Source organism: Apteryx rowi, unplaced genomic scaffold, assembly GCF_003343035.1.
Source record: "Apteryx rowi isolate R43461 unplaced genomic scaffold, aptRow1 scaffold_251, whole genome shotgun sequence".
Taxonomy (NCBI): domain Eukaryota; kingdom Metazoa; phylum Chordata; class Aves; order Apterygiformes; family Apterygidae; genus Apteryx; species Apteryx rowi.
The window spans coordinates 304,295-323,047 of NW_020448875.1; the positions used below are offsets into that span (position 1 = coordinate 304,295).

General features: G+C 61.1%; 2 protein-coding genes across 2 annotated transcripts in view; one reads left to right on the forward strand and one right to left on the reverse strand.

The window, feature by feature from the left end:
• Window positions 1-9,555: 9,555 nt before the first annotated feature.
• Window positions 9,556-11,048, forward strand: POMC (proopiomelanocortin). Its single transcript, XM_026067007.1, has 2 exons — window positions 9,556-9,701; window positions 10,426-11,048. The coding sequence occupies exons 1-2, from the start codon at window positions 9,576-9,578 to the stop codon at window positions 11,026-11,028; spliced, it is 729 nt and encodes a 242-aa protein (XP_025922792.1). The 5' UTR covers window positions 9,556-9,575; the 3' UTR covers window positions 11,029-11,048.
• Window positions 11,049-13,047: 1,999 nt separating this feature from the next.
• Window positions 13,048-18,753, reverse strand: part of EFR3B (EFR3 homolog B) — a 9,930-nt gene continuing 4,224 nt past the window's right edge. Inside the window, exons 8-22 of the mRNA XM_026066978.1 lie at window positions 18,412-18,547; window positions 18,167-18,328; window positions 17,728-17,839; window positions 16,692-16,743; window positions 16,383-16,555; window positions 15,853-15,928; window positions 15,580-15,741; window positions 15,105-15,236; window positions 14,923-14,990; window positions 14,428-14,555; window positions 14,243-14,334; window positions 13,784-13,832; window positions 13,560-13,666; window positions 13,377-13,426; window positions 13,048-13,239 (exon numbers count right to left, since the gene is read on the reverse strand). Coding sequence (XP_025922763.1) covers window positions 13,134-13,239; window positions 13,377-13,426; window positions 13,560-13,666; window positions 13,784-13,832; window positions 14,243-14,334; window positions 14,428-14,555; window positions 14,923-14,990; window positions 15,105-15,236; window positions 15,580-15,741; window positions 15,853-15,928; window positions 16,383-16,555; window positions 16,692-16,743; window positions 17,728-17,839; window positions 18,167-18,328; window positions 18,412-18,547 — 1,605 coding nt within the window. The 3' untranslated portion in view covers window positions 13,048-13,133. The remainder of the gene's footprint in view (window positions 13,240-13,376; window positions 13,427-13,559; window positions 13,667-13,783; window positions 13,833-14,242; window positions 14,335-14,427; window positions 14,556-14,922; window positions 14,991-15,104; window positions 15,237-15,579; window positions 15,742-15,852; window positions 15,929-16,382; window positions 16,556-16,691; window positions 16,744-17,727; window positions 17,840-18,166; window positions 18,329-18,411; window positions 18,548-18,753) is intronic.

Sequence of the window (18,753 nt, forward strand, 5' to 3'; positions counted from 1 at the left end):
AGGGTCTGGCCCACCCGGCAGTGGGTCCCGTGCTCTCCCCTCTGCCTACTGGCCACGGCACAGCACCCTGCTCCATGCCACGAAACCCCAGCTGGCACTGCAGCATGCAGCAGCGTGCCCGGGGGGATGCCGGGGCACCCATCCAAGGGCCAAGGACACATCCGAATGTCACTGCCGGGATCAGGAAAAGCCTTCCAGCCTCCTGCGCCGCTGAGCAAGAGGCTTGGGGTGGTCTGACACGGCCCGTCCCTGCTGAGTTAAGCTGCGTTCCCTGCAGCAATAAAATCCCCATGGCCATCAGCTTTGCCTTCAAGCCTCTGCCGCAGAGCTCCGCGGCGGGAGCCTGGCACCAGCCTCCACCAGTTGCATTAGGAAACTTCCCACTGCTCCTTTCCAGGCCCCAGTTAGCACCATGCAGGAAGGGACTGAAAAAGGAGCTGGGTGCAATTCTCCTCCCTCGGCATCCCACAGGATCCCTAAATGCACGATGAGCTCTTGGTTGCAGGAAGTCCCTGCTGGGCACCTAAACCCTGCTGAAGGCAAGCTCCTCCTCTAAGAAGCTGTAATCCCTCTTAGGTTCACAGGCGGTAATCGGGGATTTGGGTCTGGGTGTGCAAGCATGTGTGCGTGCATGTGTGCAGGGCGGTGGGTGCACGCTTGTGTGCTTAAGGGCACCTCCACGTGTGCGCGCGGTCGTGCTGGCCTAAGTGTGCATCTCCGCACGTATACAACTGGATTCAAAAGAAAAGAAAGGTAGCATAAACGAGGAAAGAAAATGTTAAAYAGGACCAGGGGTGGTGGCCCTGCCCTGGGCTCAGCCCTGCCCCTGCCCAGGGATGGGTTGCACGTTGGCTGGGTGCATCCAWGCCAGGGTGGAGGGGATGATCTGATCACAGACCCTGGGGGAAGCCAGGATTTATTGCCRGCAATTCTAGTCTTCAGGAAGTCAAACACCACATCCAAACCCACATGCTCCTTGTCCTCAGATGGGCATCTGGGACCTGTGGAGGGGCTGCAGGAGGGGTGTCCTTCCTGGGAACGGGAACGGAGCCAGGATGGGGCACCTACCTCGATTGAGTCAAGGAGGAGCACAGCCCCACACTGTGTCCCTCCCCCAGGGCAGAGGTTTGCTGACTCCGTTCTTCCAGCCCAGGAGAAGACGGAACGATTTCCAAATCCAGGAGCTGAAGTGAGATGAGCTTGGCCTAAAAGCAAGGTGCAGCTTTTACTTGCCTTTTTTTGGGTTGTTGTTGTCACCACCCATGGGAACTGATGGAGAAGACGGTTCACCCTGTGCTGCGGTGAGTTGTCCATCCCAGCCACACTTTCAGTTACCAGCAAGGTTTCCCCTGACAGGGTCTGCACCTGGGGTCTATAGTCTGCACCTGCAGACTATAATCGAGTAAAATCTAGCAATTTGCTCTGAGAGCAAAGTGCACAACTTGCATTTCACCACCGAGTCCAGTGGCTGCCCCCTGCAGATACAACGCAGGCGTGGAGGTTTTCAGAGGGAGGGGGACCCTTTCATCAAGGCTGGCTGGAAACCACTGCTCCAGGTGGGCACAGATGTCRTTGGCTCCAGTTYYGCMCTGGAAGGGCCCCAATCCTACCAGCRMTTTCAGAGAATCACAGAAYGGTTGAAGTTCTCAGGGACCTCTGGAGATCATCTYGTCCAAACCCCTGCTCAAGCAGGGTCACCTAGAACATGTTATCCAGGATCCATGTCCAGATGGCTTTTGAATATCTCCAAGGATGGAGATTTACTGGTCCCTCACTCCATGGCTCAGATTTACCATCAGCAAGTGTCTCTTCTGGCTATAAAATCTGAAAGCAATGCAACAATGGAGGTATTTTTGCACTGATGGTCCCATTTTCAGTTCACCTGGGTGTCTTCTGGGTCCCTGCTCGTTATACTCTGAGCAAGCCCTTGGTGCAGCTACTTGGGGGTCTGTCCCACATCTCCAAATATGAGATGGAGATGATCCAGATGGTTAAAAGCCCTCAGGCTGTCTGGCTCTGAAACAGGCTCCTCGGGTGACCCAGAGCCTTGAGAGGTGGCCACGGATGTGGGCTGCCTTCATTTCCACAACGGGAGTCGTTTTGGTGCTAGAAAGCCAGGACTCGCCCCCAACCACCACTGAGCAGCAGGAGACACGACAGCTACGCCRCCCCTGTAGCCCCATCTCACCTTGAGGGCTTTGCATGAACCTCTCAAGTTTACGGACAGTTCTTCTGAACTTTTTTTTTTTCCTTTCTAACCTCTCTTCTTCTCCAAATATTTCCTGCCGCACAGCACGGCCACCAGCTCAACCCCTAAGCTGGAAATCACATCAGTGTGCGTGGAGAGATGGAGCACAYACGGCCTTGGTGGAAAGGCTCCTTTTGTGCATCATATAATTGGCGGCAAATGGCTCCAGCCGGAGAGGTTACACAAAAGGTGGCTTTTATCGTGCATTAGGGAGCTGCGCTGCCTGAAGTCCCGGAGCGACCCTTAGCGCTACCGCCCGTCCCTCCGGCTGCACCCCTGAACGGAGCAGGGATCGGAAACACGGCCTTGCTGCTGAGTGCAGGAGATTGGGCCGAAAAAAAGGCCGGCGCTGAGCAGCTGCAAAAGGGACTGTCGTTTTTATCGCCACTTCTTCGACCACCACCGCACATTTTTTTTTAAATAAGCCAGAGAAAAATTCTAGGTGCACGTGCAGAAGACCACCAGAGACAGACATTTAGCCCTTTTGGGGTCTCCTTACCAGCAAACCTGCATTGATTTTTTTTTTTTTTGATGTTGCAAAAAAAAAAAAAAMCTTTGAAAAATAAGGCAAGCTGGAGGCAGCTGGCATCTGAGCTACCTGAGGGCAAACRAGAGGTTTTGCTCGCTCGGGGAAGGCGTCGTTCTCGCCACTCAGGTGCAAAAGAGCAGCGCTGGCCTCCGTGACGCAGCTGTTGACAGCCCCGCTCCCGCGGGGACGGCTCCCCGTCACCTCCGGCTCCACGCCTGCTGGATTTGAGCGCAGCCGCCAGATTCACACCTGGCCCCGGAGCTCATTCGCACGGAGGTGCGAGCTGTTCTCCAGATTAAAATGGAAAGGCCAAAAATCACGTGGCTAATCAGCCCGCTCATCGTAGACACCTCGCCCACCACCACGTGCCACCACGCCGCTGGGACAGGGCTACACGCCCTGAGCACGTTGCTCTTTCGGGGACAAAGTCATGAGATTCCTGGATTTGCTCCGCTCTGCAGTCTTTTCCTTGACATCTTGGATTTATACAGCTCCCGTTCACCTGGCACTGGCTGTATCCAAGCAGCTAATCATTTATACACTTGTGCAAGGAAGAAAGAAGAAAGAAGAAAGAAAGAAGAGAAGAGAAGAGAAGAGAAGAGAAGAGAAGAGAAGAGAAGAGAAGAGAAGAGAAGAGAAGAGAAAAGAGAAAAGCAACCTCTGTAGTAAAATATAATGCGTATCCTGCTGGTATACCCAGCAGCTAGGAGAACAGGTCTGTGATGGGGAGGGGAAGTTTATCACTTTGGAGCACTAAGGGGAAGTGGAAGCAGCGGGAATCGCGCCTGGTGATCTGGTCGTGCCACCTATGGTCATGGGAACGGTGGCACAAGGCCATAGTGATAACCAGGCTGGCCACACAGCAGATAAGTCCCTCTCGTGCGGGTGTAGGTAGTAAAATGTGAGCTGAAATCCAAGGTAGCCCTTCCAGCTTGATGAAAATACGGAGAAATGAGGCACCCGGGTGTCTGCGTTGGCACCACGCACCAGTTGATTGCAGCTGGGGTCAACGCCACCGGCGAGCGAGCTCACCCCGAAGCAGACCTCTGCCTTCAACTGACTCGCTCCCTCTCTGTACAAGCCAGATCTCCATTTCCATCCCTGTTTCTGCAGCTGGATCCCACCTCCAGGGCTCGAGTCAGCCTCCTGGACATGGGCTTCCCCCACGGACACAAGGCAGCCTGGAAAGCAGGTCTCCCTCCATCTATCAGGCACAAACGTTCACGGAAAGCAGATTTTAAATTCGTGGTGGATCAGGCTGGTGCTCCAAAGGGGCAAGGAAAAGAAACAATCCCACGCAAGGAGCATGGCTCATCCAGAGCCACCACCAAGGATCCTGGTGGGTTTTTCCTGAACACGGGACCAGTTCAGGAACAGCAACTTCAAAATACGCCTTTGGCTCCGTTCAGATCTTGCTGAATTAGCAGAGCATCACTAGTTCATTCCAGCCAACACAGCACCCACCTTTTTCCTTAGCTGCTAGGGGGATGTCTCTGAACTGGGGGGCTCTGACCTAAGGTCCCAGCATTGCGCTGGTTTGATGGAAGAAGGGGCTGATGGAGCAGCAGTGCAAGATGCTGCTCTGCAAGGTGGGAGCCAGCCGGCTCGGCGGAGGGAGATCTGCAAGCAGAAGTTGCTGGAGAGGGCTGCTCCGAGGCCGGAGAAGACAGAGGCATCCGGCACTGCCGAGGCCAGGGGAGAGGAATCCTTCATCTCCGCCCTTCACCTGTAACCGCTCCCCTCAATGAGGTTTCCGGGTTTTCATAAATAGATTTCACATCTTCCTTATAAAAATAAACCACTCAGACTGGCCTAATGAAGATGAAAGAGCCTTTAAAGTGGGAATCATAGCTCCATTTTGGCCATAAAGCATCTCAGAATAGCTCTCCGTCATGGAAAAATATTGCAGGTCAGGGGATCTGTCAGGAAGAACGGAGGAGCTAATGCTGTTACGTGCACTGCAGTAAGACACGGATTGCTGGGGCACGGGGGGGGTCCTGCATTTGGAGATGACGAGGGTCCGGAGAAGGCATGAACCAAACCGAAATGCTAACACAGGTAAAACTGGAGCAGCAGACGGGTGGAAGAGCTGCCTCCTGCCCATGCACGAAGCTTGCAGATCTCCTTGGGCTGTTATCACTGAAGGCACGTTCACGCCTTTGCCCAGTGCCCCAAAGGGAGCCAAGCGCTGCGAAGCTCAGAGCCACCACCAGCCCTGTCCATTCCTGCCCACGTCCTCCTGCCCAGTGGCTGCAAAGGGTCTGGGACGGGGTCTAGATCAAGGGCCAAATCCCCGCCAGCACTGAAGCAGTGCGAGCAGAGGCAGGAGCAGGTGCCCATGCTTGCAAGGGAGGAACGTGCTTCCCGTTTCCCTCCTTGCTGACTGCCCCCAAGCACTCACTTTGCCTCATTAGTATTTGTTCAACTCACTCATGCATTGAACTTTTCTGTCTGTGTCGGGGCACATTCCCAGCTATTTTCCAGAAGCACCAGGGACTTTTGAGTTGAACCTCCAGTTATGCTGGCAATGTCATGAATGTCTCCTGCCTCTTTCGGTGGTCTCCTTCCCAATGAGATTTGGGTTGGAAATGAGGTCCAGCTGATTTAAAGTGAGAACATCTGTCCTGTTCAGACCAAGGGTCTGTCTAACACAGTATTTTGTCTCCAGCAACAGCATTAAACAGATCCCTGAGGAAGAGGAGAACAGATCAAGTGCGTATGATACCTCCTCTTAACACCACCTTAACACGCAGCTATTTTTAGGTCAGGATATTTCTTGACCCCCCCTTGTGCTTTGCCCACCTAGTAACCCTCTATGGAGCTTTTTGTCCAGTCCCAGGGATCTCGGGTAAATTTGTTTTACCCCCAGTATCCTTTGGCAAGGAGATGCACTCGTCTGCAGTCTGCCGAAAGACAACTCACCTCCTTTTTGTTCATTTTGAGCCTCCCTAGGCTTCTTCTCTGGCCTCTCGAAAGTGGGAAGCGTCTCTAGAGGATGGTTTATCCATCCTAAGACAGATGTCTAGAAGAGGTGGATCAGTCACGCTCTGGACGTGTTGCTCTCTCTTTATGTTACCCTAGGGGAAACACTCCTTGCTTAGCCAGGCACTTGGTCCTAAGGCAGATCTCGCCTCCCCAGGCTGCACTCATAGGAGCAAATCCTCTGTGATGGCTTTGGTCCAGCCCGTGTCCTGCCCTCGCCTTGTTTTCAGCCCCCAGAGGTGGAGGTTATGGGCTCCTTCTCTCCAGGAGGTTCACTTTGGGAGCCCTCCTTTCCTTGCAGGAGGCCGTGTCAAGCAAAACACGAGCAAATCTTTAGCCCACCCAGGACRCAACCACATTGGTTCCCTGCTGGTAAGATCACAGGCAAACCTCCATGTGCGGCTTTTCCATATCCCGCAGCTTGTTTCCACATAAACATAAACCGTGCTTCATCCAGACACACGAGAGCGATGCTCACGGCCCATTGCTACCTCTTGACTGACCAAAGCCAAGACCAGCCCGGACCAGACAAAAACCACTCTGAGGTCCTCCCGGGGTATGGTTCTCTGCTCCGTCAAAGACCACCCCAGCATTACGTCCTGGGAAAGCAAAATCCCAGCACAGAAGTGTTTTTCCAGCTGGGTAAGTCAACAACGGAAGAGAAGACCACAAAATTTGCCCAGTGCCGTTGTGGGAGCAGTGAGCCTGGAGCCCATGTTCCCAACATGCGTCCAAGGACTGGTCCTGTTGTCCCGGGATGCTTTCGGAGAGCAGGTAGCGGGAAGTGATGTTAGGACCAGCAAGGTCCAAGGTGCACGGGGTGCAAATCTGCTTCAAACACACGATCCCGCACAAGAGGACGGGTTTAAAAGGCTTCGTGCATAGACTGTGATAAACCAGCCTGGGTCTAAGCTGGACCCGAACGCTGTCCTGCCACTGTTCAACTGCCCACGCATGAGTCAGAGCGGTTTGGGGCATGGTTTTGGGGCAACGAGTCCTGCCCCAAACCATCCCCAGGCAAGGACAGGAGTGAGCACAAGCCAGGGCTGGCACTGGGGCACTTTTTGCAAGCAACTACCCCTTTTTGGGTGGAAAAGAGAGTTTAGCCCTCCGGATGCAAGCCGTGCCGGGTCAGCTGGCCCAAGGGCTGGAAAATTGGCCCTGGCCCGCTCAGCCGGCTCGTAGGGAGGTGCAGCCAAGTTTCCAGACCCCTATGATCCCCTCCACCCCCAGTCCTTTTTCGGGCTTGCCCAGCTCTCCTGCCCCAAAGCGCATTTCTTCCCTGGATGTGTTTTAGAGAAAGGACCCTCGTTTTACTCATCCGTGCAAGGCTTGGCCACAGTGCTKGAAGGAGGCACCGGGAAGCCACCACAGCTCTAGCAGCACCTCGTTTCCAACATCCAGCATCCAAGGCCAACCCTATGGCAAGCATGAGTCACGCCGGGCCAYGGTCCGCTATGCGATAGGGAAAGCGTCCCCGGCCGAAAGGGCGAGGTTTGGTCTGGGCACGGAAAGCGAGCCGTGAACCTAGCTAAACCCCACCTTGCACAGCCTCGGTTTTATAGCTGTCCCCCCCCACCCGCCAGCACGCAGACACGGCCCCGATGGCAGAGGACGGCTGCGGAAAAGGCGTCAGCGAGGCTGCAAAACGCTCTCCCRTCGCGCGGCTTTTGCACCCGCGGCTGGCGGCGTGGTGGCCCCTGCAGCCCTCCGGGTGGGCTCCCGGGGCACGCAGGTCCCTGCCCGGGCTGCGACCCTCTTAGGGTTAGAGAGCAGGTCGGGGCCGCCTCCGTCATCCCAAGGGATTTGCTTTAAAAAAATAATAAAAATCCACTTTTTTTTCCTGCAGGGAGACAAGCCAAAATCCGCAGCACCCGCTGGAGCAGGCGACCCTCCCGCGCCCCAGCCCGAGCGGTGACGACGGCTCCCGGCCGGCACGCCGGGAAGCAGCAGCCCGCTCCCACGCTGCCGCCTTTGCAGCCGGCTTAATCCCCCCCCCCCCCAAACCAAAGGACTTTTCCCACCCGCCCGGCACCGAGCTGCAAACGCAATTAGCAGGAAAGCTTGGCCCGGCTCGCGGGGAGCCGATAATCCCCGGCGCGCGCCGCGGGGCCGGACACGGCGGCCGGCCGCTCGTCTTTTGTTTCCCTGCCCGGAACGTCGCCGCTCGTCGCCCCCCTCCTCCTCCTCCTCCTCCTCCTCCTCCTCCTGCCCCCCGGCCCCTTTCCAGCGCCGCTTCCAAAGGTCTGCCCGGAAAACCGCCGCGGACGTTACGCCCCGCTCCGAGCCCCGGCGCGYGGTATAAAAAGCGCCGGGGGGCTGCGGCCAAGTCGCAGACGCTCGCGGGGAGCGCGGGAGGAAGAGGAGAGGCGGAGGAAGGCAGGCTCCCGCCGCGCAGCCGCAGGTAAGCGCCCCGGCTCCGAAAACCCTGAAAAAAACGGGCAAAGGGCTCGACGGCCGGCGAAGGAAAAGCTGCCGACGGTCCCGGCGCGCTCGTCGCTGCTGCCTCCCGCGCTGTCGCCGGCTGTTCGGCGCCGAGGCGGATCGCCGGCAGGCAGCGAGCCGAGAGAGCGACAGGGAGGCAGTAAAACACGCTCTTCCCTCAGCCCGAACCGCTGCTATATCCCTGCCCTGGCTTCCCGCGCGCCTCCGTTCAGGGCTGCTGTTTGCCCTGCCGTGCGCCAAGGTTTTACGGCCCCAGGGACCGGGAACSGCACTCCTCCCTCGGGGCACACGTTCTGGGCCAAAAACGAGATGTGCCTTTATTTTTGGCATGTGGGACGGGGTTTGGTTTGTTGTTTTTTTTTTTCCTCCTCTTGCAGCGAGTTAAATGCAACTGGTCGGGAAAGAGTTATTATCTTCTTTTTTTTTTTGCAAAAAGAAAAACACCTGAGCAGTTACTCGCATCATCGGCATTAGTGTATTTATTTCTGGCAGTTTCCCCAAAAGGAGAGTCCATAGCTTTCCCGTTCCCTGGGTCTCCGGAGAGCAGGTCCAGGGGGGCATCCGGGAGCTCACCCCAAACTTGCYGGTTTCTGGATCTTCAGCCGCCTTTGGAACCTTTTGCACGATTTAATATAAAATGCTAATATCTGCCCTTTCATTTAATGCTGTTTAAATCCTACCTTAATACGACCGTTTGCAGCTGCGTCTCCCAGCAGGCAGGAGTTTCGCAGCCGTCCGAGGGGCTTCGCGGGGCAGATCATATCCCACTCCGGGGAGGCAGAGCGGGTTGGGCACAGGATTCAGCTCGCAGGCAGCAAGCGGGCTGCGAGGCGCTGACACCCGAAGCCAGCCCRGGAGCGCTTTCCAGCAGCGACGTAACTCATCCCGCCGCGGCTCTCGGGAGACGATCGCCATCCTCGCAGGCAGCGGTTGTCACCCGCAAAGCCGGGTTGCGGCACCGGTGACAGACGCGGCGCGAGAGCCGGGCTCCGGAGAGATGCTTTTTTAACTGGGGAAGGAGGAGAAGGAGGCAGGGTTTGCACTGCCGGCTTTTCACCGGTCGCGGAGCGGCGGGAYGGAGCCCGCTGCCGCCTGCTCTGGGTGTAGATTCGCTCCTCTATGCATTGGCATCTCCTGCAAAATCACCCTCGTGCTCCTTGAATATAGGTGGGAGACCCGCGTTGCAACGAGCTTTTAGGTCCTCGGGGAAAAGGCATGGGGGAGGGAGGGGGAAACTTTGGGAAAAGCGTATCAAAGGAAGCACGGAAAAAAAATCCCGTGGCCGACCGGCGGGAAAAGGAGGGTTTTTTGCAACGGTTCGTTTGCAACGGCCGCTGCGCTGTCTCCGCAGGCCACGCGCCGCGCGCCAGGATGCCGAGCCCGCTCTGGAGCCTGCCCGTGCTGCTGGGGCTGCTGCTGGGCCACCCCGCCGCCGCCCACGGGCCCTGCTGGGAGACCCCCAAATGCCAGGACCTCGCCACCGAGGCCGGCGTTTTGGTAAGTGCAAGGGCCGGGGCCGCCCGCTCTCGCTGCTGACGGGCTGCCCCTCTGCAGGGGCTGCGTTTGCAACAAGGACCCGGCTAAGCGGGGGTTGCTCCAAGGACGCGACTCCCCCAGCGTCCCCGGGTACCTGCGCCCCGGCGGGTCCCCCCCCCTTTGCAGCCACACAGGGCTGATTTGGCATCTCTGCAGTCCCCAGCCCTGGTTTGGCACCTCTGCAAGCCCCAGTCCTGGTTTGGCACCCCTGCAACCTCTGGTTTGGCATCTCTGCAAACCCACCCAAAGCAACCCGAGGGTGCTGGGGCTACATCATGCCCCTGCTCAGGGAGGGTTTGGGCCAGATGCCTTCATGGTGCATGCAATTGAGTTGCAACACCTGGGCACACGTGCAATTGAGTCGCAACTCCTGGATGCACGTGCAATTGAGTTGCAACTACCGGGCGCACGTGCAACTGAGTTGCAGCTCCTGGGCACACATGCAATTGAGTCGCAGCTCCTGGGTGCACGTGCAATTGAGTTGCAACTCCTGGATGCACGTGCAATTGAGTTGCAGCTCCTGGGTGCACGTGCAATTGAGTTGCAACTCCTGGATGCACGTGCAATTGAGTTGCAGCTCCCGGGCGCACGTGCTGCCGCTCCGTCTCGCGCAGCGATGCGGCGCCGGCCCCCCGGCGAGCCCGCGGGCGCCCGGCCGCAGCCTTGCCCCGTCTCGCCCGGGCAGGTGTGCGCCAAGGCGTGCCGCGCGGACCTGTCGGCCGAGGCGCCCATGTACCCGGGCAACGGGCACCTGCAGCCGCTCTCCGAGAGCGTCCGCAAGTACGTCATGAGCCACTTCCGCTGGAACAAGTTCGGCCGCAGGAACAGCAGCAGCGGCGGCGGCGGGCGCAAGCGGGAAGAGCTCGCACTCCCGGCATCACCTCCCGGCGGCGGCGGCGGCGAGGAAGAGGAGGGAGGCGGCCCGGAGCGGGAGGAGAGCAAGCGCTCCTACTCCATGGAGCACTTCCGCTGGGGAAAGCCGGTGGGCCGCAAGAGGAGACCCGTCAAGGTCTACCCCAACGGCGTGGAGGAGGAGTCCTCCGAGAGCTTCCCGCTGGAGTTCAGGCGGGAGCTGCCAGCCGGCGGCGGGATGCTCCCGGAGGAGGAGGAGGAGGAGGAGGAGGAAGGCGAGGCGGAGAGGAAGGACCGGCCGCATCCCTCCGGCTGGCGGGCGCCCCTCAAGGACAAGCGCTACGGGGGCTTCATGACCTCGGAGCACGGCCAGACCCCGCTAGTGACTCTTTTTAAAAACGCCATCGTCAAAAACGCCTACAAAAAGGGCCAGTAAAGGGGCGGAGGCGGAGGGGCGGCTCCCGCCCGCCGCGGCCCGGCGTAGCTGTAGTATCCCGCTGGCATGCGTCCCCCCTAGACCCCAAAACCGCAGAATTCGCTCACCGCGTCGCTGCTCCGGCTTACGGCTCCGAAGCGGTTTCRCCTCCCGGCGCCGGGGTTGGGAGGAAACCTCGCTCCGGCGGCCGGGCGCTCGCGGGAACCGGCCGCYGCTTCGGAGCACGCGGGGTTATTTTCGTATTTCCACCGAGCTGTACAATACTGTAAATGACGGATTAAAAAAAATTCTAAACATACTTTTTTTATTATTTCTTTCTTTCTTGCAAGCTCGCTTGCTCTCCGCGCTGTCTCTGGGTCCGTCCGGCACCGTCCGCCGGCTTTTGCAAAAGGGCTCGTGCGGCCCAGGGGTGAGAAAAACCAAGGGGAAAGGGAAATGCTGCAAGGTGGGGGGGCAGAGAGCCAGGACTGGGAAAGGCACCTGGAAATTTGGGGGGGCGGGAGGGAGAGAAGGGGCAGTTTTGCAAGCAGCGGGGGCAAAACGAGGCGGTCGCCCCGGGGCGTCGCACGCTGGCAGCTCGCGGAGGCCGTTTCCGACCCGCTCCGCCGCTCGGATTATATCCACACCGATAAACTCACCACCAGCAGCCCAAGGGCAAAGCCGGCTCCACGCGGAGACCGAACCTTGGGCGACTGCTTCAAGCTGCCCTAAAAAAAGTTGCCCTACGCGAAGCAGAGCGAGGAGCCGAGCGCTGCTGCAGCCCGTGCACGGCCGCAGCACGCACGTGCATTTCGGCACCCCGAATACCCAAACGGGCGTTTTCTAGCCCGTTTTTGGCCAGCCGGGTGCAGAGCCACCGGCCGCTGCCGCGTATTTGCGGAAGCAAACGCAGGGATGGCATTTCCCGGGCCGTTTCCCGTGACGGGAATGACGGGAATGTCCCCCCGTGCCGGTGCCGCGCGGGCACAGACAGACCAGAGCTGCTAGCGTGGCGACATCGACATTTATTTGGAAAGGGCAGAAAGATGGTGCGTTTGGGAATAACCCCCGGCTCCGCGCCGCCGCCGCGCCCCGGAACGGGGCCCCGAAACGCCCGGCTTCGTACAAATATACTTTATAATATATACATCCACGCGTATCTAAACTAAATGTGATGTACAAAGGGGTCACTCACACGGTGGCATTTACAGGTGGCGCTTGGGTCCCCAAAACATCCGATGCGGAGCGCAAAACCGGCGCCGGCTCCGGCAGCGGGAAGAGGGGCCGGGCAGGGCGGATGGAGGGGGGCAGCGGGCACGGCGCCGAGCTGGGAACGCAGCCCCAAAATTTCCCCAGCCCCCAAACAGCCGGACCCGGCCTTGGGACACGAGGGGACCCCGAGGAAAAGGGTGAGATGGGGGGGACTGCGGAGAGCCGGAGACCCGAGCCGGTTTCCAGCCGGAGCCTCCTTTTCCTGCCCCTTCCTGCTCCTTCCAGCTCGCGGTTTTGCTCCGATGGGCTGGTGCATCCCGGTTTCGCGTAAAGCCGGGGGAAGCCAAACTCCCGCGGTTTTACCGCCACCTCTCCTTCGCCGCGGGGGCGCAAAGGGCAGCTCCCCCGCGCCGCCCCGCAGCAGCGCTTCCACCACCGCGCGGGGACGCTTTTTTGGTTGGTTTTCTAAGCAGAATAAGCAAAAAACCCTTTTGAGCCACTTGCGGAAGGAAGCGAATCCCAACGCATCCCTGCGGGAAGTCCCCGCTGCCTGCACCTAATGGGAAGTGAGCGGCGGCCGCGGCACCCCCGRGTCCCTGTGCAGCGTTATCCTATCCCAACCCCAAAACGGGGCAAAAAGGGGGATAACGCGGTGATGCCCGGTGGGACCGGCGCCGCGCCRCTGCCGGCAGGCTCACAAGGATGCGGGCTCTCCCGCGGCGGGTGTTTCAGGACGGGCGGCGCGGCGGCATCCTCCGGCATCGGCATCCTCCAGCATCCCACCGCCGCAGCAGCAGCATCCTCCGGCATCCCGCTGCCGTGGCAGCGGCATCCTCCGGCATCCCGCTGCCGTGGTGGCGGCATCCTCCRGCATCCCACCGCGGCGGCAGCAGCATCCTCCGGCGCGGGCATCCTCAGTACACGCAGAGGTCCGGGAACTTCATCTCGTACACCGGGATGGAGTGGTTCTGGGGCTGGCCGTAGGCGGCCGTGATGGTGCCGGAGGGGCTCGGCGGCGGCCTGGATGCGGCGGGGAGGGAAGGAGGCGTTTTGCGCGGGCGCAAAACCCAACGCGGGCAAGGCGCTCGCGGGTCTCGGGGGGGGGGGACAGGGATGGAGCCGGGGAGCCGCGCTGGACCCCGGGCGCCCCAGCTCACCGTATGGTGATCTCGAAGATCTGGTTGAGCTTGCTTTGCAGCAGCGTCGCCTGCAAGAGAGGGAGGGCGGCCGTGGCGCGGAGGCGAAACCCGCAGCCGGAGCACGGGGCGCGCAGCGGGGACGGGGATGGGGACGGGGACGCGAGGGGCGATGCCGCAGCGGCGGCGGCGGCCCCGACTCACCCGGGCGCCGCAGTGGGCGGCGATCTCCTCGAAAGGGGCTTTCTGAAACTTCTCCACCACCTGCCGCCTCCGCTCCCGCTCCTGCTCCTCCACGGCCACGCTGTCTGCTGAAGCGCACCGGTGGCAGCTCCTTCCCGGTGCCCTCGGCCCGGGATGGCCCGRGAGGAAGGCGCCCGGGGCGCAACGGCCGGCACCCGCCGCCGGCACCCACCGCCGCCGCTTACCTATCGCCTTCTTCAGCGTCTCGTAGGTGATCTCCTCCGCCGGGGCTCTCTGGAGGAAGAGGAGGAAAGCGGCCGAGGCTGAAGGCACGGCGGGGACCGAGGGTCGCGGGGACCTCGGCTCGTCCCGGAGCAGCGCCCGGCGCCGTGTTCCTACCCATCCTTGAGGAGCAAGGACACCTTTCCCAGCAACCTGGGCTCTGCCCAAGTGGTTTTCCAGGCTGGATTACCCTGGATTATGCTCCAAAGTACAAAACAGGCACAGGGAAAATAAAGATCCGCCACACAAGCGGCGGCGTGAGACCCTTCCTCCCGCGCCAGGACCAGCTCGGACACGGACAGGGGTATCGGGGGCTCGTTCGTGCAGCCARGGGGAAAATTAGAGAGGGCTTAAGCGTGCAGAAAGCCGTAGAAAGCGCGCGGTGCCGAGGGGACGCTGCCGCCCCCGGCGCGCCGCGGTACCTCCTCTCGCTCGGGACTGTTCCTCGACTCCACCTCGACCTGCAGGGAAATGGTCTCGCCGATGCTCTTCCTCTTGGACAGGCGATCCTCGTCTGCGGAGCGAGGCGCAGGGCGCTGAGCGCGGGGCCGGCCCGGAGGACGGCTCAGCGCCGGGGCTCCGCGCGACGCCCCGGGGAGGCACGTACCCGTCAGCTGGGGGACGTAGGGCGTGCTGAGCCGGTCCGAGTTGTAGCCGCTGCCTCCCAGCACCTCGCTGATCTTGCTCTGCCGGAAGAAGACCTCGGGGCCCAGGCGGTCCAGGCTCCTGCTCAGCCTACGGGGAAGGGGGAAACCCAGCGGAGATGGCGGCACCGCTCCCGAAACCGTGCCAGGGTGCCGGGGTGGTGGCCAGCTCCTTTGGGGGCAGGAACGGGGGGCTGGCACGGCTTCGCCGGGTTATTTCCGCGCCCATCGGCACAAAACCAGAGAGAACCCGAAAAGCCCTCAATCGGCCCTGACCCATCGCGATGGAGCCGGGTCGACCCCGCGCTCGACCATCCCGAGCATCGTTCCCAAACGGGAAGGGAGGCAACCGCGGGCACGCTAAGGGCTGCTAATCCTGACAGCGCCCGCGCTCTCGGGGCTGCCGATCCCTTGGGACYGGCCGGCAGGAGAAGGCGTTTTCCAGCGGAGCCTCCTACCTGGGTCTCTCCACAAACACGTCCTCGGGGAGCAGATACGGAGCCTCCTTCTGCCGCATCTGGATGACCTGCGAAAAGGAAGCGGGGAGCCGAGTTCATCCCCCGTGGCTGGCTGGAGCAGCCCAGAGTGGCCCCGGACACAGCTCCATCCCCATCCCCGTGCCCTCGCTCGGCCCGCGCACCTCGTGGATGTGCTGGCAGAAGGTGGGCACGGTGGTGAGCTGGCTGATGAGGTTCAGGTAGGCTGCGCCGAGGGCGTAGAGCGCGCAGCGGTTGTACGCCGGCAGGTTGTCCTCGTTGATCTGGGCGATCTCCTGCAGAGGAGACACAGACCCCGTAGGGTGGGAATGGCCAAGGCGCCGGAAGGGTCCCACCACGTTTCGGAGGTCCAGACTCCAAAACTGGCATAAAATCCCCAATGGGATTCCAGAACTGGCTCAGCCCCTTGTTGCAGGCTGCTATCTCTGGCCAGCATCCCACCACAAGGCCACCTCCAGCCCTTGGCCACCACAAGGCCAACTTCCAGCCCTTGGCCACCACAAGGCAAACCTCCAAGCCTGCTTCGTCAACGCCCTCCACGAGCTCCCACGGGAGACCCTGCCCTGGCCACGGTCCATGCGCCCCATGGCACTCAGCCGGGCTCCGCCACGAGCCTACCTGCACCGCCAGCACCAGGCGGATGAGGTCCACCACGACCTCCTCGTTAGCCAGCTCGATGCTGATGAGCACCAGCATGCTGTAGAGCGCCTCGTAGTGAGCCTGCACGTTGCTCTCCTCCTTGCAGGTCAGGTAGATGTGGCGGTAGAGCTGCTGGGCGTGCTGCGGGCACGGGGAGGCAGGCGGTCACCTCGCGAGCGCCCGCTCCGAGCACCGCAGGAGACTCCCACCAGTCGGCGCGAGGACAGCTTGACCCCAGGTCCCCAGCGCTACCTTCTTCATGAAGACGGTGTCTTGGCGCGAGCACTTGTCCACTTTCAGCTTCAGCACGGAGATGTCGCTGATGGTGCTGCAAGGAAAGGCCAAGGGAAGCTCGGAGACTGGCAGAGGGAGGACGCGGGCTCCCCACACGCCTCCAGATCTGCCGCCCGGGAAGAAGCTGTCTAGGAGAAACCGAGGCGGGAAGCCAGCGGTGGGTTTTAAAACCCAGCTGAGCAATTCGGACGTCCAGGAGTACCGAGCCAAGTCACCAGAGGACTTCACATCGGTGGCACTCGGAAGTACTAAGCCAAGTTGACAACAAAAATGCACATGCAAAACGGATCAGCAGGACCGCATYAAACCCCACGGAGATATCTTCATCTGGGGTTACAGTGGCCTTAGGATCCAACTTTGTTCCTCTCCAGAGCACGGCTAGCTAAAGCCAGCGCCGGCAGCGCCAGCACCCGACGGGACGGCCCGCGGGGACGCGATACGGCCAACGAAGCCAGCGAGGAGGCGACGCTCGAGACGCTGGGAGATACCTGATGGCGGAGAACTTGTGGCGGTTCCCGTGGCGGTCGATGAAGCTGATGAGGATCTCGAGGACGAAGAGGCGGATCTCGGCATCCTCCATGAGGGCAGCGGAGAGCAGCCTGTCCAGGAAGGAGCTGGGAAGCGCTGTGAGCATGTTGCTGCACTGGAAGCCCAAGGAGACCTGCAGCATCGAGGGGGAAGGGGGACAACACGACAGTGCCACCGGGGGGGGGTGGTTAAAACACACCGAGAAACGCAGGCAGAGAAGACCAAGTGGTTCAGGGTCGCTGGATGCAGGGACGGCGGCGCGTCCGTACCTGGAGGAGGGACTTCAGGAGCATTATCTGCGTCAGCCGATTCCGGTTCTCGCTGCCGGGGAGAGAAGAAACGAAGGGTAAAACCTGGGTGAAGACACATCAACCCTCCTTCCATCCCGCACACGGTCTCGGCTAGGATTTAAAAACCCTCCCGGAGCAAGCTCGCGAGCGGATAAACCGAAAAGCAGCCCGGCACGTCCAGCCTGACACGGAGAAGGTTCGTGGGAGCAAATCCAGGGAATTACCCCAGCGGGAGCGCGAGGCAGAGCGGGCGCCGGGGATGGCTGCCGGCTCGCGGCGCCTCTCCCGGCAGCCGGCAAAGTCTCTCTCCCGTCACCGACAAGTGGGAACAGCCTGACCGCGCTCCGGAGATAAATATAGCACGCCGATCTGTTTGCGGCTTTACCTCCGCGTCTCAGCGCCGTTACCCTCGCTCCAAGTAGCGCTCTCATATGCTGCTCCCACACTTCTCCGGCAATTATGCCGTTTGGGTGTTTTCCTGCCCTTCCTCCAGCTCCAAATGCCGGCTCCCACTCGGCACCGACAAAAGCTTCGAGGAGGCTCGGAGGCAGCGCCGGGAGCGGCCGGTCCTCCCTCGCAGGGCTCCCCCGGTTTTTATTCCTTCTTCCCTACTAATTTTGGGCGAAGCCCTGGGACCGAGCTCCAGGCAGCCAAATCTCTCGCCGGGCCCCCCCCCAAAMCGGAGCGGCGGAGTCTCCCGCAACRTCGCTGCYCCTATCGCCCTTCTCCCGGYGATGCTCCAGCGTTTCAAGGGGCCACCGGAGAGCGAAGCGTTTTAAGTCAGGATGCGGCCTCGCTCCCCTTCCCTTAGTCTCCAGGGGAAGCTTCCGATACTCAGCCTGCCCAAAAACGCACCCGCCTCCTACCCTGACCTCGAAGCACCACCACCAGGCTCCGGCGGGATCGTCCCATCCTCGCCGGGCACAAGCCAGCCCGCTCCGCGCGTCCCAAGCCTTCGGGGGGAAGCAGGGCGGAGGGGAGGAAGAGGAAGGGAGGGAGAAGCATCCGTCCTCACCCGGCTTTGCCGGCCTCGAGGGCCTGGTGCAGGGAGGGCAGCGGCACCTTGCTCATGATGAAGAGCATCACCTCGGAGCGCTGGTAGGTGGGCAGCGTGCTGGCGAAGGACCCTGCGGGCAGGAGAGCGCGCGGGCAGCGTGCGGGGCGCAGCCGGCGCCGGCTTCYCGCGCCCCTCGCCCTTTCCGTCGGGGCGGTGCAAAGCCCTGGGAAAACCCGGCCCTGCAAAACGCCTCTTCCCCCCCGCCCCCGCGCCAAAATCCTCGGGATGCCCGTGCTCCGTGCCCCGCTTTCCGGGGGACGGCACATTCCCCATCGTCGCCGCGGGCTCTGCTCCCGCCTGCCCTCTTCTCCTCCTCCTCCTCCTCCCTTTCCCCCCAGGGCTGCGGTTCTCCGGCAGAAACGCAGCATTTCCCGCGGTGTAAGCGGGAGCGTCCCACCTATGGTCTTGATGACGGCCTCCTGGAACATCCTCTCCTCGTGCTCCTTGATGATCTTGGTGCCGACGCTGCCGGCGCCGTCGTAGCTGCCGGTGAGGGCGTAGTCGATGCTGAGCCGCAGCTGCCGCAGCAGGGTGTTGAACACCTCCAGCACCGTGGGGCCTGCGCCGGCGGGACGCAAGCGACCTTAATGCCGAGCAGCGCCGGGAAGACCCGGGCCGTCGTCGGAAGCGTCGGCCGCTTACCCACGGATCCGGAGGCGGCGATCACGGCCGCCTCGGAGAGCACCTCCACGATGCCGGCGCGCACYGTGGCCGCGCTCTTGCTGTTGGCGTCCAGGTGGCCCAGGAGCTGCTGGATCACCAGGTGCGAGTGCTGCGGCTGCAGGGAGAGCGCGGGCGTCGGGGCGGGCGCCGGGCCGCGCATCCCACCCGCCTGCTCCTCCCCCGGGGTGCCGACGGAGACAGCGGCACCGTTCGCGCGGGGGGAAAAAACCACCCTAAAGGGCTGCTCGGATCTACGGTTAATCCCGGAGGACGTCGGGGCGAAGGGATCTGCTTCGGGCCAGGGTTCCCCTGAGGTCTTTG